The following is a 17,867-nucleotide window of genomic DNA, read 5'->3' as shown; positions in this document are numbered from 1 at the left end:
AGAGTACATTTCACACTCTATATAGGCTTACTGGAAACATTTCTTTATGCTGACAGGTTCACACCAGTAGCTCGCACACAAAAAGGAAATTCTGAGAAAGCATCAACACACAAGAGCAACACAAATTAACCATGAGAAAGCCGATCCAGCACCCAGAACCCCACACACAGATCCAGGACACAACAGTGAGCTTTTATACCCTCCAAAACAATTGTCAGATCACACCGCATCCACTAGTCCATCTACAATGAATCCAATGAATGGGTTAATTAATTAATTAATTAATTCAGTCTAGGCCTATAAACAGACAAGCTTAACATTCCCCATTTATGTATGAAGTCAAATAAAGATTCAAGGCTTTACTGGGTGAAGAAGTAGTCATATAACTGTAACTCAAGGTGAATGCAGCAGGCTCTGCAGTACAGTCATCACCCACCACTGTATTTTCCAAACAAGGGCAAACTGTCTGCTGCTGTGGTCGGTGCTGACGACATTAACGATTCTCTGAATGTGAAGAGCCTTGGATTTCTAGTTTCTTAAGAGCCAAAACGGTGAAGTTGCCTTTTCAAGCATTCCTGCTGAGAGTTCAAGCTAAACTGCCACTCTCATTAAGAAATCAGACTGATGCTGACAGAAATTAGCATCATTAGTGGTACATTTGCACTGCGGTTGGTAAGTCAGCCAATTCCGCAACCCACTTTGCCAAGCAGCCAGCTTATCCTGTCCCTCTGCTTTTCTGTTCTAAAAACGCTGGCTGCTAAGATATTAAGTTGGCTGATGAAACTCTGACTTTACTGACCACTGTGGTCACTGGACAAAGGTTAGGTTTATGATCTGAACATAAGCGTGGAGCATCTATCTATCTCAGTCTATCTCATGTGACCTGTTCACTCTGTCAACATCATGCACCGAGCAATTGATGTCTGCTTATGATATTAAAAGATAGGAAAACCAGCACACTGATAATGACTGTATTGGGTACTGTGGGGGAGCTATAGCAATTTGGGAGTGATAGAAGACACACAGCTGCCCAGTATGAAAACACTATGCATGACTATAATTTAACAGTCTCTTGGGGGCGCCATGAGGTTGATCAGGCAAGTTTTGCCCTAAAAATTATTTTTTAAAATCCATATAAAAAACAGTGGGAAAAGGTCTTCCATGGGAGCCCAAAGATAGATAAAAAATAAACAGATTTGAAGTTCCTTGAATGCAAGAAGTGAAAGTTTATTAATGCTACACATAAGTGCACAAATGAACAAAAACACACAAGTGAGCATGAGACGAACACCATAAGGCTTATATACTGTAGGACATGCAGCTATATGCAACGCGTTTCAAGCTCAAAGCTCTTCCTCAGGAAGAATAGAATGGAAGTGGAGGACAAACCTAGAAATAGGGAAAGGGGAGATCATGTGACATCACCTGAAACCGCCCCAAAACACATTACCAATAGCCACAGTACACAAATAGTAGTCCCTCAGGAGAGAGAGAGTTCCCAGATTAAAAATCCACTGGGTTATGGTCACAGTTACAGTCTCCTCCCCTTGCGGAGGGCTTCTCAATCCGTATGGCCCACAATTTCAGTTCTGTAACCAAGTGTCCACGTTCCATGAAATGGGAGGCAAGTGGGGAAGTGATGTCCTTCCTGTTTATACTGCTCTTATACTTCAATACTGCGTGTCTGAAGGGTGCGAGATGTCTTACCCACATATAGTTTGGAGCAGAGGCAATGGATGGCATATATGTAACTCCCTGGGAGGTAAGAGAGTGTAATTTGATAGTCTGGCCAGTGCTGGGGTTTTGGGGGTGTTGGAAGGTTTGTGGGAAAAGGGGCAAATAGAACAATAACAGTGTACACAAGGCTGGTGTCCTACGGGTGCGGGCAGCCTGTCCGGGGTGCTGGGTTGGGCATGTATTAGATAATCTGAGGTGTGGCGTTGCATTTGAGAAGAACGTGAGTTGTAGTACATGCCAGTGTTTGAGTAGGATTCTTTTGATTTTGATTTACAAAGGCAGAGTGACTGCATACATACTTATCAATTGTTTTATTCTCATTCAATGTTGTTTAAAAATCAGTTACACTTTCACTTTATGGCCTCTCAGTGTGACTGATGTGTTTTACAGTATCTGTACTTTTTTGTCTCTTTAGATTGGTTCTTGTTGTGTTATCCTTTTTCCTTTAACCCTGTACAGAATATTGTAACAAAGTTTTTGTGGCTTTCTGTTAAAAAAAAAAAAAAGCCATGCCAGAGATTCCAAAATAGTGTATTTGGAAAGTTACAGGGAAGGTACTGGGCAAACCACCAGCAGGAAGGGTATAATGATATTTGGTCACTGCACAGTAAGTTTGAAATTAGATTCACATGACAAGCCAGACAGCAGATACACAGAGAGAGAAAAAAAACAGAGTCCAAAAAAACCAGTTCATCCGGAAACTACACTTCCTCTTTTAAGCATGAAGGTTTTCTAGCATGTCAAGTCTGAGAAGTGCACTTTCTTTCCAGGACACACAGAACCCAGCTGATTGTAGCAAGGTAAATGTCGACCCTTTTCTCTTATTTTTAGCAATGTGTTTGGATGGTTTGGATGGATAGTATTCTGTGAAAATACAGTTTCGTCATATTGATTACTGGCAGGGAACAGACATGATTTACTGAGATAGAGACTCAGAGATTACAGTAAAACAAGATGTTGAACTTCCTCTTTTTGCGGCGTTTACTACACTATAAGTTTACTACAACATAACAGAAGGACATGGCAGCCTAGTATAATTTTAATTGTATTGATTATTGTGATATCAGAGTCTAACAGTTCTTAAATTGAGAAAGGTACACATTTTTGACAGACTGTAGCAACTGTTACCTGTGTTTAACATTCAAAATATCAGTACCATATTGTGTTTTCAGACTTTGTATTGCTCAAGAGTACATTGTTAGCACGAATACATTTAATACACATTAGTCTTTAACCTAAATGTATAACAATATTTCCCAGCACAGAAAACTTAATAGATTAGATTAGATTAGATTCAACTTTATTGTCATTGCGCAGAATACAAGTACTGAGACAACGAAATGCAGTTCAGCATCTAACCAGAAGTGCAAAAGAAGCAGTAAAAGTGCAGTGCAATGTAATGTACATATATATATATATATATATATATATATATATATATATATATATATATATATATATACATATAAATAAAATAAGCTATAAGGGTAGTATGAATGTGCTAAGATATATACAGTATGAACAGTATTAACAGTATCAACAGTATGAACAGTGGATATGAGTATGCAAGATATATGAATATGCAAGATGTATATAATAATATATATAGTATATTCAGTATAGTGTATATACAGTATGAACAGTATTAACAGAATGAACAGAATGAACAGAGTGGTATGAATATGCTAAGTATATAAATAGAATAAATTGTAAGGGGTAGTATGAGTGTGCTAAGATAAATAACAGTATAAATAACAGATAAATAACAGATAAATAACAGATAAATAACAGTATGAACAGTATAGTATGAGTGTGCTAAGATAAATAACAGTATAAATAACAGATAAATAACAGATAAATAACAGTATGAACAGTATGAGCAGTATGAACAGTGGATATGAAATGCAAGATATATACAGTATATATATAGTATAAACAGTATGGTGTATAGTATATACAGAATGAACATGTGTATATTAAGTATGTATAGTCACTGGAGGAAGGTGTCTGGGTGTTGTTGTGTGTGGGGGGGGTACCGGTGGGGTGGGGGGGATGGGGAGGTATCTGGGGATGGGGGCTGTCACCATGGTGCAGAGTTCAGTAAGGTGACAGCTGAGGGGAAGAAGCTGTTCCTGAGCCTGCTGGTCCTGGAACGGAGATTCCTGTAGCGCCTCCCAGAGGGGAGGAGAGCAAACAGTCTGTGGCCGGGGTGTGAGGTGTCCCTGACGATGCTGCGGCCCTCCGCAGGCACCGCTTGAGGTGAAAAGTCTCGATGGCAGGGAGTGGAGTACTGGTGATGCGTTGGGCAGTTTTTACCACCCTCTGCAGTGCTTTCCGGTCTGAGACAGAGCAGTTGCCATACCAAACTGTGATGCAGTTGGTGAGGATGCTCTCGATGGTGCAGCGGTAGAAGTTCACCAGTAATAGTAACCAGTAACCAATAGTAACCAGTAATATCGGCATCTGATATATTTTACTGTTGAACTAGTTAGCTCTGATACAGGGACTGATGCTACAAACACATGAATTCTAAAAGTTGGCTTTTTATGAATCTGTAAAATGTTTATGTTGGAATTGTTTGATTTGAGCCTTAAAAGTCAAGTTAATCAAGGTATTTTTTGAACAAAGCTCATTTGAAATATTACTTTTGATTCTTTAGTCATATACATACAACAGGCACTGAGATAGTTGAGATGTATTCAGACAATTTACCACAACCTCTGTTTAACAGTTTGACAGTTCAAATTGTGAGTGATTTTTCTAAATTGTCAGAATAACATGAGAATTAGATATGTGCTCATTAATGTGAGCGGTCTTGTTTTTGCCTTTGCAGAATGCACATCTTGTGTGTCGCGTTGCTTTTGGCCTCTCTGGTCCAGAGGTCCACTGGTCAGTCTTCCTCTGCTTTAGATGAACAATGGGAAGAGTGGAAAATCAAGTATCAGAAGGTTTATGATAATCAGGTAAGATTTTGAAAACCTTTGTCTCTGTCTCTCTCTCTCACACACACACACACACACACACACACACACACACACATACACACACACTGGTGCACCATCCAACCAGGCAGTCAATGTGTTTGTTTCAGACTGAGGTCTACAGGAGGACGGTTTGGGAGAAGAACCTGAAGCTGGTGCTGAGACACAATCAGGAGGCTTCAGCAGGACAGCACAGCTTCACTATGGGACTCAACCACTTGGCTGACATGGTAGGCTTCTACTCCACTGTTATACCCAATAAAGTCAATCAATCAATCAATCAATCAATCAATCAATCAACAGTTTGTATTGTTATTTTTATACCTAGAAAGCAGGAATGAGAAATTTAGGGCTCATAGACATGTGTTAGATTAAGACTTAGAGTGAATCTGGCCAGGGGGGGGCTAGAGCTCTTAATCTGGAGAAACTAAACAGCAACATTTAACTTGCTCTCATACTGATTGATTAACTTCTGGATTATGATGTTCAAGATTTATAATAAAACTAATCTGACCAAGGTGTGCAAAGTTTCCTCAAAACATGAATGTAGATGTAGACATGTGTATACTTTGTGTACTGTCACTGTATCTGGATTGAGATAAAACTGACAAATCTAAGAAAATATTAGCCAGCGTGACAAATATGATACAAAAACTATTGTGATTTTAATAACTGTAATAACAGACAACTCCTGCTCTGGTTTGGCTGTGGGTTGCAGTGGGCATAGACGTAATGATACAGACACTCATGAAGATACAAATCAATAGTGAACTTACAAAAATTAACCTTAAACCAGGGCAAAGCCAGCCAGGAATAAATTAAGAAACCTAATTAACAGTTTTTGTGATGACTAGAATGACCCTGCTGCCACACAAATTAATCCCTAATTAATCACAATCTGTTAGTAAAATAAATCTTATAACCTCATCGTCATTGGCAACTTGTTACTCATTTAGTCACACTGTCAACATTTCTACACAGAGCCAATGGTGTCATCTGGCAGATTGCTTTTTCATAATCATCCTTTTGTTTTTTGTCACCACTTGGTGGTGATATTTGGTAAGGCTCACTCTATCCCACTGCAACAAAGAGGAGAACCCCCCTATATTCTGCTCTGTTAAACTCTTCTTGATAATTACATGTAAACACTAAATTGTTTGGATAATTGTTTGATGTTTAATACACAGATTCAACATCAGCTAAGCCACTGATTAAATAGAATACCACAGATGAAATAGAAATGTATCAAAATCATTATTACCGCCTAAGACCTTTTGTATACGCTCTCCAGATTCTTGAATGGCTTCTGGACATTAGATCAAGCAGCACACTAACCCACGGCTCATCACTCACTCATGTAACCTCATGGATGTTGACCATAAATGACTCTTCTAGCAGGCACAACATTAAGAAAAAATCACTATTGATATAAAACATCCAAGATTACAAATACTCAACAAACTGTAGTACCAAACTGTCCGGCAGTGCAACACCACACCACCCATCAGGACAGTTATGGGACTGAGAGACCTCTAGTGGAAACAGATTGTATGGTTAACATTATTATCCTGAACACCAGTCCCTCTCCACCCCATCCTACACCCACTCACCCCCCCTCCCATACCCCCTCCAGGGCCTGTGCACCAGCTGAACCCGCAGACCCACTCTTGACATCCTGGACTAATGTACATTTACACTCTTTGGCCTCTGTTGGTGTGAGTTGTGTTGTTGTTAATCTGAAGTTAAACCTGACCCCATGGAGGCTTAATTTAAACCCTGACCTGGAATAGCTGTTATCTTCCTTTATACAATCCGATTTATTTAATCCAGAATAGGCCGGGGCAATCTGGACAATCTAGCTCTATTATTATTAGCTTTCCCATACATAGTTTATCTTACATGAAGTCATATGTACATGTAAAGTGGTATAGAATATTATAATGGAACTGCATTCTTGAGGTGTCACCCAATTAATTTCATGCTGTGCCATAAAAGGTGTAAGGAAACCTGTCGCTCATTCTGTCTTTCTGGCAACTTCAACTCACATTTGTCAAGGAACATAGACTTTATAGAGGTGTGAGTTAATCTAAAAACAATAGAGTATAATAGTAGAGCCGTTTCAGTGTTGTGGACTGAAGAAAAACCTGACTAGAACTTTTGAAAGAGATTGTTGAAGTTGAGATGGTGCTTCCATGGCACACAAAAAAGCTTCAGGACAGTTTCATGTAAGTAAATGTGATTTGTTCTCAAAATTTAAGGAAAATCGAACGTGTCTCATTGTGTCCTTACCCTGCTGTAGAGACACATTCAATATATTTTAACATGAAACAGGCCTGAGGCTTTTCAGTGTTTCATCCACAACCTTTGACACTGTAATACTTTTGTCCTTCACACACATTTCATACATTTATGAATCCTCTTTTTTTTCTATTAAGACAGCAGAGGAAGTCAATGAGAAGCTGAACGGCTTAAAGGTGGAAGACCCTAGTAACTTTAGAAACTGGACCTTCAAGCAAGCGAGCGGCTTGCCGATCCCTCTGAGTGTGGACTGGAGGAAGAAGGGCATGGTCGGTCCGGTCCGAAACCAGGTGAGCCATGCTGTGAGATAAGAAGAAAAGTGAGTACGCTAATGGAAACACTGTGGCATTTGACATGATGATTCTGATTTTTTTCCTTTTTCTCTGTCTCTTTTTTGCACACACACACACACAAACAAAAAGGGTTTGTGTGGGTCCTGCTGGGCGTTCAGTTCTGCAGGAGCCCTTGAGGGCCAGATGAAGAAGCGGACGGGGGTCCTGGTCTCCTTGAGCCCCCAGAACCTGGTGGACTGCAGCACCACCGACGGAAACCTCGGCTGCAGAGGGGGATACATCTCTAAATCCTTCAAATACATAATCCGCAACGGAGGCATCGACTCTGAGAAATTTTACCCCTACGAACACAAGGTTATCCTCAGTATTTATGCAAATAAAAACATTTTGTTGACGCTGATCTCAAAATATTACAGGCCCAATCCTTAATCTAAACATAAGAAAAGTGTAGTCTTGCTGCCGAAAACCAAAATAGAATTGGAGACATCTTCATTGTCACACTGTCAAAGCACAGACAGAAACATCAAGCAATATGTCATTTCAACTAATCCTATGAAGCATATGTGACAGTGAAACATGAATTTTTATTATATTTTGAAGTGGGAATTGTATTTTGACAAATGTGTATCTGGTGTGTAGCACCAACATTCCAATCTACCTTTCAAAAATCTGTTTTGTAATGTAGATACATGATTTATATGTATATGTATATTATATTTAATATTATGGTATATATTATAGTACAGATATATAACAAACAAAAATATATAATAGACAAAAACCTGGATTTAAGACAAAAACATTTTTTTCTAATATGATATGCATGATACGTGCCACCTTTTATTGTGGAAATGTGATATGTGATGTATTCTGTGAGTCAGTTTTGTTTCTATTTGTCACCGCCTCAAGAATGGGAAGTGTCGCTATTCCGTCACGGGAAAGGCCGGATACTGCTCCGGTTTCCAGGTCCTTCCCCGGGGAGACGAGAAGACGCTGCAGGCCGTGGTGGCGGCAGTGGGACCGGTCGCTGTTGCTGTGAACGCCATGCTGCCATCGTTCCATCACTACAGAGGAGGTGAGGCTGCAGGGAAACCTCAGCACGGGGATGAAAGGGAAGCTCTGGGCTCAGTTACTGCTTTGAATAACACCTGAGAAAACTGAAATCTGTGTTTGTAGAGAATGAAAGCAGCTTAATATATATAACAGTACAGTCTCTCCCAAAGTTTCTTGGAAAACATCAGCATTTTTGGCACATTTGTTTTTTGGGGGTTGTTTTTCAATCATTGAAATATTTTAAAGACATTGTCCCTTTGTTCATTAGCTGATTCATTACTCTTATGGTGTATCTGAAAAAAACCTAATACCCAAATACCGTAATACATCTGCTCCACTAAAAAAAACCCACAAATGTTATGGAAATACCATGCTAAACGTAATAGTATCACTTCCTTTTTCTGAAATACTGCTCTATTATACAGCATCTGAGTCTGTATTAAAGGCCCACTCCATCATGGAGCGCCCTATTGTTGTGCTTTTTGTAAAAGGACTGAAAGTTTCTGAAAGCTAAACTGAAAGGTTAACAAGTGTTCTGAGGTTTACATCTGTAATATTTACATATTTTCAAGGTGTTAAAGGTCGAGCAAAACAGAGATGTAGTTTGAGTTGTGATGAGTTACTCATTTGAGTGTGATGAGTAAGAGATTTCTACTTTTCTGCCTCAAATGAATATATGCGAATATATGCAAAATGAACACCATTAAAGAAATTCTTCATTGTATCTTTAAGGCATAATGAAGCAACTTTTCATAAAAAGGAAAGGTGACGTGATTTTTATGAGTTTTGCAAGTGTTTAGAGTACATGTTCAGGTAGACTGGAGGCTGTTGGGAGTGAAGAACAAAATCAATACAAAATCAGATCAGAAGGGACTTTTACCCAGTTTTACAGTAGAAAGTCCCTGGTAACTGTGGATAGTTGATAGAGCCTCTATACGTTGTGATGCTACACTTCCCCCATCTCACAAGAAGGGCCCATGTGGCTAAAACCCCACAAGGGAATTGGAATGTGATTTCTAACTAAAGTATCAGATTCAGGCATCAAGGGTAAATATGACTGACGCTGAAAAAGGCTCAAAACCTCACTATACTACAAAAACCTGTATACCAAACGTGTTGGAAGCATTTGGTGGCACTGCTGTATCGTTGTATTATACTGTTTTACGCAACCATTGTAGAATATTACTAACTGTGTTCATCTTTCAGGTTTATACAATGCACCAGGCTGCAATCCCAGGCTAACAAATCATGCTGTGCTGGTTGTGGGCTATGGGACAGACAGAGGAGAAGATTTCTGGCTTGTGAAAAACAGGTGGATTAATCTCCTTATACTAAAAGGTTCTTTACCCCTTGCACCCTTTCCCTTAAATTTCCCCCTTAAGTTGTTAGAAGTTACTTTACAGCACTGAACCCAGATGGCCCGCATGTTACTATATGGGATGGAGCTGGAAGGCTGTCATTTTTATACCTGGTCAATTTGGGCAATGTGGAAGAGATAATGAAGGCATATGAATGCTTTTATGTCTGCAGGTTTTAAATGCGAGTGTTTTTGTGCTTCTAGCTGGGGAACTGCATGGGGAGAAGGAGGATTCATCCGACTTGCCAGGAACAAGAGGAATCTCTGTGGCATTGCCAACTTTGCAGTCTACCCTACACTGTGAAAATGTGGCCTTGAATTATCTGTCAATAGAATTTAGGTTATTTCATCGTATATCAACTACCAGACGTTTGTTGTTTGCATGTTTAGCATTGAATTTTCAGATGAAGTGCTGAAAGAAAAGTTTGTCATCCTTGAGGTCTTATTTTATGACAAAGTGGTAGAAATTTCAAAACATTACTGAACAACATCTGTTTTGGCATTCTTTCTCAGTGATGTATCACATTTTTGAACTAATGCTGCCTAGACTAATGCTGTCTGAATTTTCTTCTGTTTCTTTAATAAGATCTGTCATTTTCCATTCAGTGCCATTTTGAAGACAATGTTTTGTTTGTCTCAATCCAAATTGCTCTGCGCACAACACTGTAGGCCGAACACTCCAGGAAACACAATGTAACAAAACTTGAGTAGTCCACCGAACTCAAGGAGAAGCCAAGCCAACTATAATTTATGAACTGTTATTTAAATAATATATATCATAGTTGGCTTGGCTTCTCCTTGAGTGCAGTGGACTACTCAAGTTTTGTTACAATGTTTTGTTTGTTTGCTTTGTTCTTTTAGCAATATTTTAAATAAGTTATACACTGAAATGTATATATTTTATCAGTTACTGTAAGTGTTACCATTATTATATTAATGGTGATCTTACTCTGTGATTTTAATGAATTGAATTGAATTGAACTGAATTGAAGAGGGCAATGGAACAAAGATATTCAAAAACCTATTGAAGTGACAACTGTTATTTAAATAATATTAGATAGGTGAGATTGTGTGGTTAATAAACTTCTGCTAAAACTGCATGCCTTTTTCTCCTGGTGGTCAATGAATAAGTGAGTAGTTAGTGAATGAGCACTTAGTTTATATTTCGATTACAGTAAAAAAGATATCCTGCTTTTCCTACTGTTTTTTTTAAAGGAATAATGGCCATTCATTAAGAATGGTCTGTTGTAGTGGAGCTGTGGGCCTACATCTATACATGGGACTATATTATTATTACTATTACCAGAAGTAGTAGAAGTAGAAGTGGCACCAGCACCAGTAGTAGTAGTAGTATTGTAGCAGCACCTGCAGCAGGTGGCCAAATTGGCCGCTTTTAATTATTCGCAGGTGCGTAGCCTAATGAGCGTCGTTAATAAAACCCGAGAGAAGCCGCTCCTCTCGTCGTCGTGCTCTTCTGTTCAGGTATGTTGGCGTCTTTATGCTACCAAAGAGAGGACTCAAATATTTCAGTTATGGCTCTTTTATGTTAGGCTTTTGGCTAAACGCTTAAGAAAATAAGTTTGTCTGAGATTGGTGCTGCAACATTGACGTCATTGGTCTCTAGTCTTGAAATCACCTCGGCAATAACATCATTAATTGTCCACTTCCCTTTAAAAGAACGACAGAGTTGCAGCCTAAACTGGAAATGCCTGTTCTTCCTATGTGCTTTTAACACTGCATGCATGTTGATGCGCCTACATTTGTATATCCAAAATATATTAGACATCGAAAATATATTTCCAATCTGTCATCTGCATAGGGTCAGTTTGTAATACTGTATAGCCTATATCTAAACATATTTTGAAGTATGTGTGAAATGTGTCACCTGATGGAAGGTTGCTGCAGAAAAAGATGTTGAAACAAAGGCTGAATTGGTCTATGCTGGTCAGATGGTTTGGGAGAATTATGAAACTTTATCTTAACAGAGTTTATCAAATGGCAAATCCTCTTTTTCAGCTCCAGAAACATGTTGGGGAGCCTGCTTTTCACCCTCCTGTGTGGGTTTGCAGTGGCACTGGTCAACCCAGGACTGGATCGACACTGGGAGCTTTGGAAGAAGATGCATAATAAAGTGTATTCTCAACAGGTAGTGCTAATTTCCTTAACCTTGTCAACCAAGTCTCATTTTACAATGGACTTTTTTGCACGGTTAAACACTGCATGCGAAGTCAGATGTCTAAATTAATGAAAGTTGTAGCCTATAGTCTAAATGAGTGACTCCAGGCTACTGAAATCAGGATATGATTTGAACTGTCAAAATCTAGGATTTTTTTTTTTTTAACTGAATGCCTGCTTTTGTTCTATTTCAGCAGCCTGGAATCCATGTCGACCTTTAGGCTTAAACCTTAACATTACTGTTATCATGCTACCTGAATTTTGTGGCAATGCCATGTGTTTTCCACAAAGCCCAGTTCCCCATGTGTGTATGTAGTACATTATGTAGTGAAATCCTGATGGGGTATACTAAATATTCCCTTTCATTTTAAGTGGCACTTATTGCTGGGCATGCCATGCAAAACTGGTCACCATGAAGTGCAGGCAATGCTGCTGATTCTTGACCCTTTGTCAGCCGCTTCTCAACAAGTTCTGCAGGATAGTTACAACTAGACTCATTCACCTCTGCTCTGTAACCTACATTTAGTGTGAGTAGTGTTTGCGTTTTGTGTGACACATTTAAGGTCGTCAAGATCAACCGTTGCATCACATGAAGTTAATGCTGTCCTTCCAGATCGAGGAGTTCGGTCGCAGACGGATATGGGAAGAGAACTTGGAAATGATCAATGTCCACAACCTGGAAACCTCCCTGGGCATGCACACCTATGAACTGGCAATGAACCACTTGGGAGACTTGGTGAGTATAGGGGCCTACGTCATCTCTCCTCTTCCTTGACCCACTGTGTGTACGTCTCATGAGGGCAGGCCAGCAGACAACAATATTCATTTCACCATGTGGGTTGTTATTGCAATGGTGGCTCCATGGCTTTTTCCAGTGATGCAGTGGGCTCAACAGTTATTGCTAGTGACTGTTGGAAAAACTAGCAGAATTGCTTTCTTCTCACTTGCAGACTACTGAGGAGATCAATGGTACGCTCACAGGCACCCATGTGCCATCTGACCTGGAGAGGGGTCCTTCCCCCTCCGTCGGGGTGAATCAGACCGCTCTGCCACCATCTCTGGACTGGAGAGAGAAGGGCCTGGTAACAGAGGTCAAAATGCAGGTGAGGGCTGAGTTGAGTACGAAAGGCAGTGCACATTAACCCAAAATATAGGTTTAACATCTGGAGGATTAGTTATTTTGTCTGTGGCTGTAATTTGAAGATCAAAACTCCATGTCTTCCTTGTGCCTGAACAAGTTTTCTTTGTAGGGTTCTTGTGGCTCTTGCTGGGCCTTCAGTGCAGTTGGGGCTTTGGAAGGGCAGCTGAAGAAGACTACAGGCACCTTAACGTCTCTTAGTCCCCAAAACCTGGTGGACTGCTCCACGAAATACGGCAACCATGGCTGTAACGGTGGCTTTATGTCAAATGCCTTCCAGTACGTCATTAAAAACCAAGGCATTGAATCTGATGCAGCCTACCCCTACATGGCCAGGGTGAGTTTCTGTGACTTGGATCATGGATGCAGTGTAGGCCAGGCATGGTCACTAGCAGACCACATCACTCACTGCACTAAAATTAAGTTGTCTGTAGGATGGATGCTTTAAAATGTAAAAAAAATGCACCTTCAGCCAGTTTCAGGTCCACTGGGTGGTTGAACCTTTTGTAGAAATATTCTTCTTGCAAAACGCATGGTCTAACATTATTTTCTGTCTTTTTAGCCTGGTCAGTGCAGGTATAACCCTAATTATCGGGCTGCAAACTGCTCTGCCTATGCCTTCTTACCGGAGGGGGATGAAGCTGCGTTGAAGGTGGGCCTAGCTGTCATCGGTCCCATCTCTGTTGCAATTGATGCTTCCCGGCCCAAGTTTGTCTTCTACCGCCATGGTGAGTAGTTATGGGTCTGGGTCTGCCCTACGCCCAATCTTTCATTGAACATGAAGGCAGCGCAAACACAAAGCCAATTTTTGTTTCTCAAACCAAGCAGTTTGATAGAGGTTTTGTTTGAGCTTGAAATGTAAGCGGAACAAACCTGTACTTGAGGTGATGTGTGAGAAAGTGGATTATTTTACCCTAAAATCTATGTATACATGTGGCTTAGACTCGAGCCAAGTTTTGCTTTCAATACATGGCTTGGTGTATGGGCTGAAAGGAGAACTGTAACTGTCTGCAACAGGTGTGTACAGAGACCACACATGTACCCACAATATCAACCATGGAGTGCTGGCTGTTGGGTACGGCACCGAAAATGGACGCGACTACTGGCTGATCAAGAACAGGTTGGTCTGGGAAGTGTTGTGGTTTAGTGTGAAAATGGCAGAGGAATATGAACCAGTTTGGAAAATGGATGTTTAATTGGATTTCTTGAACCCCAAATGGCTTTGAAATTGGCATGTGTGGCATTTTCCACATCTTCATTGATATTCATGATTTGAAGATTAATGTCATTGATTGTTTTGGGGTTTTTTTTATGCAAGAACAAGTTTTAAACTATGCTTTGACTTTTACTGTAGTTGGGGCACAAACTATGGAGATGGAGGCTACATCAAGATGGCTCGGAATCGCCGAAACCAGTGTGGCATCGCTCTCTACCCTTGTTTCCCCATCATGTGATCTCCTCAGGAAGCTCTGTTCTGGATGTGCTTGATGCTGTTTACAGTAGTTGATGCATTATTCCAGGTTTTAAAATTGAAATAAACCACTTGATCTGTGCAACTTGTGTGGCGGTCTTTGAAAACCTTGAGGTTGACAAATCTTATATTCAGGTTTTTGTGCCAGAAGTGTCTTGATAGGCAGCATGTCTATACTGTAGTATGGCAACATCTTCAGTGGCTGGTGTTTGCCTGTAAAGGTCAAACTATTTAAATACAAATGGTTGAGGCCCTCATGTATCAGCTTAAGTAGGTGAAACATGATGATGGGGGGGGGGGGGGGGGGGAAGCTGCACTAGTGCCCTTACTGAGTAATCTAAGATATGGTTTACCAGTAATGACTCAAGCTGCTCTTGTTTAAGGCAATTACTGGTAACTTAAAGAAACGGTATTGAGGCCAAAAAAGCTGACTCAAAACCACTAATTTATATACAGTGCGTATGATTAAGAACACATGCAAGCCATGGTCTGTCATTATATTGGGCTAACCTTTAGCTGGTTCTCACTACATCCTTGTTGCAGTTCTCAAGCTTGTTAAACAAAGGTCAGTTGCTCTGATCAAGGACACTAAAGCGGTTTTAAGCACTGTTGGTACCAGAAATAAACCTGCAACCTCGGAACAATCTGGGCTCCCAAACTAAGCTGCGGGCATGCTGGTCCACTAGATAATTAGAATACTAAGGAAAGTGAGTGGAACAAATTGCTTTGACTACTCTTCTTCCCTAGTTACCCTTAACCTAACCTATGCGGACAGGACTTGTTGCATTTGTTTCACAAGAAAGGTAGGGAGTGAAACCTTGTGCAGCTGTATAACGGTGTAGAGTCTGTCCTTCAACTGGGAGATGTGGGTTCAAGTCCGTGTGGGCAAAGCATCCACCCTGCTTAGTGTCCTTGAGCAAGGCACAGAATCCCTGCCAGCACAGAGGTCCAAGCACAGCATGAGCTGGTAGAGATTCAGTGTGTAGAGGTAAAAAGTAGTGATGATAGAGCCTTGACAGTTATCTAATATGTTGAAAAGAACCTTTTCATGCCAAAACTGCATTAATAGAATTTTAAAGAAAATCCCACACCCTGAATTGAAAGTGAATTGACCACAATGCTTCATAATGCAAACCATGACAGGTTTTCTTTCTTCGGGTTTTATTTCCATTATGATTTATCATTTTCTTTATAGAACTGGATAGATAAATGGCACAAAAGTGCAAAACCCAGCATAATCAACAATTCTCACATAAAATAAATACAGCACCTTTTCAGCATCACTAAAATATTCTCAATATCCAGAAGTAATAAATATTGAATTTACCAACATCTTTAGTCTTCATTTACAAAACACAAAGACAACATACAATAGAGTTGTGTCATATTGAACTTTTTTTGAAATTGTTTTCCTTGATCTTTTGTTCCACAAATTCCATACTTGCACGTACAAACATCTACAGTTTCTACACACGGTACATTGATTTCGAATTGAAAGTCACATTTAGAGTAGAATTTTCTCATTTAATGTACAGGTTAGAGTCAAACTAAAGGAAACGCAAACATAAATTCCTTCGGTCCCACCACAGTGAAGGATTCTTGCAGGTTCTTTACTGGTGAGGGGTTTGTTTTTGTGGCTCGGATCGATCCAGTCATCCCTGAGAGAGTGGGCAACTTGTATTCACTGTTAATATGAGGAACCTGAGAGATCATCTTCATCCCATGATGCATTTCTCCTCTCTTAGTTACACATCTTAATAACCAGATATGATCCCAATTTCAAGAATCTAAAATCTTTTACCACTCCTTGTAAAGATGGAGGACCCAGATGACCGCTCAGGACAGATATATTAGTAGTGATCTTGCCCTCTAAGAGTTGATTGGACAAAAACCAGGCCATAAAAAGTTCTCCGCCCCGTTATCCCATCACTGAGAGACGCCTTCAGGCCGGTGTTCACTTTATTTTGACCATATCCCATATCACTGCCAGATCAACTGTCGTCGTGATTCCAGATAGAACTAAAATTCAAACCCATTTGATAGTTATATATAGAATGAAAATCCTACACATAGGAACATTAAATAGTAAACTTTTACATTTTGGACAGGAGCTTCAATTGACAGAGGGCGCTCTTTTGATGAGTCGACAAGCCGCGGTCCTTTCCAAATTTTAAAGACTGATTTTGGGTTTCCACAGAGGGGCAAGGGTCCACTTTATTGCTCACACTTCCCCTATTAAAACGGACTCACGTGGACAAACAGGTTTGTGTCAAATTCTACTGTTTCTACATCAGTACATTGATGCACGTTTTTTGGCTCCTTTCGCCAAAGTGTAACGCCCCTTTTTCTGGCCACGCCTTCTACTGCTGTGACGAGATGAGGTGAACAATTACAAGCATCCTCCTCAGAAAATCAGGCATATATAAAAAAAATTTAAAAAAAGTCACCTGGGTCCAAGGTAGACGAGGAGCACAGTCACCACTAACTTTCAAAACACATACTGAAGTTGCACCAATTTAACCCCACTTTGATCAAGAACAACCACTGCAAGCAACAAATCTATGTGTCATCATACAACAACAATGAAAACACTAGTTCTTGCTTTAGACAAAAACACCTGGCATACGGGACGTCCAAGAGATCAGACAATACGATACAAACATGCGTAACGATCGGTTGAATATAGAGGAATTAGGGGTGAAGTTGTCTTTGTGAATTTAAGATGTGAGATCCTTTTTTTCCATTTTACCAAAACAGCGGAACAGGCTGTATGTTATCGCTTCCAACTATCAACTGTAAGAGGTCTGTTGACGTTTTTCTTAATCGATTGAGTTGTATCAGCAAAAGAGCACCCAAGTCTGATATTATAAAGAACACATTGAAGTCTATTCTGCATATACTGCATTAGTTGTTTTTTTTTTCTTCTCTTCGTAGTGTTAATGTTTTCCGTGGTCCCCAACTGAGCTGTATTCATCACAGGGATGAAAACACCGCAACAGAAAAAAGTAGAAAAATATGTGGCAGACATATTTAGCACAACGTACCGTTTGTAGTCGGTCTACACACGTCCACACATGAACGAAACACCCAAACAATCCCTCAAACATGGACAAAACAGACCAAATTAACTTCGTTAGATATGAAAATACACACACACACACACACACATGCAAACAAGACAAAAACAGCAAAAGAGAGATTTGATCCTCCGAATGCAATCTAGATCTGACACATTAAAAGTCTCTCTCTTTCTCCCACACCACACACACACACACACACACACACACATACACACACACGGTTGCAGAGGTCAGACAAACTCCTGTAGTTGTCATCTAACTGAAGAGCGCGCTTCTGAATTAGC

General features: G+C 40.1%; 2 protein-coding genes across 4 annotated transcripts; both read left to right on the top strand.

Moving 5' to 3' along the window:
• The first annotated feature begins 1,747 nt into the window (after nucleotides 1-1,747).
• ctss1 (cathepsin S, ortholog 1) lies at nucleotides 1,748-10,813 on the top strand. Of its 2 annotated transcripts, XM_071914707.2 has the most exons (9): nucleotides 1,748-1,762; nucleotides 2,508-2,537; nucleotides 4,571-4,700; nucleotides 4,829-4,948; nucleotides 7,154-7,306; nucleotides 7,439-7,663; nucleotides 8,219-8,384; nucleotides 9,569-9,674; nucleotides 9,924-10,813. In XM_071914707.2, the coding sequence occupies exons 3-9, from the start codon at nucleotides 4,572-4,574 to the stop codon at nucleotides 10,021-10,023; spliced, it is 999 nt and encodes a 332-aa protein (XP_071770808.2). In that variant the 5' UTR covers nucleotides 1,748-1,762; nucleotides 2,508-2,537; nucleotide 4,571; the 3' UTR covers nucleotides 10,024-10,813. The 2 variants fall into 2 exon arrangements, with proteins under 2 accessions (XP_071770808.2, XP_071770807.2); XM_071914706.2 differs by lacking the exon at nucleotides 1,748-1,762 and having other exon boundaries at nucleotides 2,444-2,537.
• Nucleotides 10,814-11,745: 932 nt separating this feature from the next.
• LOC139923831 (cathepsin S-like) lies at nucleotides 11,746-14,500 on the top strand. 2 transcript variants are annotated; one of them, XM_071914709.2, is made up of 7 exons: nucleotides 11,746-11,865; nucleotides 12,508-12,630; nucleotides 12,845-12,997; nucleotides 13,145-13,369; nucleotides 13,595-13,760; nucleotides 14,050-14,152; nucleotides 14,387-14,500. In XM_071914709.2, exons 1-7 carry the CDS (start codon nucleotides 11,746-11,748, stop codon nucleotides 14,484-14,486), a joined length of 990 nt encoding a protein of 329 aa, XP_071770810.2. In that variant the 3' UTR covers nucleotides 14,487-14,500. The 2 variants fall into 2 exon arrangements, with proteins under 2 accessions (XP_071770810.2, XP_071770811.2); XM_071914710.2 differs by lacking the exon at nucleotides 12,845-12,997.
• The last annotated feature ends 3,367 nt before the right edge of the window (nucleotides 14,501-17,867 follow it).

Source organism: Centroberyx gerrardi, chromosome 19 (assembly GCF_048128805.1).
Source record: "Centroberyx gerrardi isolate f3 chromosome 19, fCenGer3.hap1.cur.20231027, whole genome shotgun sequence".
Lineage (NCBI taxonomy): Eukaryota > Metazoa > Chordata > Actinopteri > Beryciformes > Berycidae > Centroberyx > Centroberyx gerrardi.
Note: the sequence above shows the minus strand (reverse complement) of the source record. Positions and strands in the feature narration are given on the sequence as shown.

Excerpts from the sequence above, each read along its gene's own strand:
- ctss1 (XM_071914707.2), top strand. The coding sequence starts at position 4,572 with ATGCACATCTTGTGTGTCGCGTTGCTTTTGGCCTCTCTGGTCCAGAGG. Across the intron at positions 4,949-7,153 it reads TCAACCACTTGGCTGACATG|ACAGCAGAGGAAGTCAATGA; the intron begins GTAGGCTTCTAC and ends TTTTCTATTAAG. Across the intron at positions 7,664-8,218 it reads TTTACCCCTACGAACACAAG|AATGGGAAGTGTCGCTATTC; the intron begins GTTATCCTCAGT and ends CACCGCCTCAAG.
- LOC139923831 (XM_071914709.2), top strand. The coding sequence starts at position 11,746 with ATGTTGGGGAGCCTGCTTTTCACCCTCCTGTGTGGGTTTGCAGTGGCA. Across the intron at positions 12,998-13,144 it reads TAACAGAGGTCAAAATGCAG|GGTTCTTGTGGCTCTTGCTG; the intron begins GTGAGGGCTGAG and ends TTTTCTTTGTAG. Across the intron at positions 13,761-14,049 it reads GTTTGTCTTCTACCGCCATG|GTGTGTACAGAGACCACACA; the intron begins GTGAGTAGTTAT and ends TGTCTGCAACAG.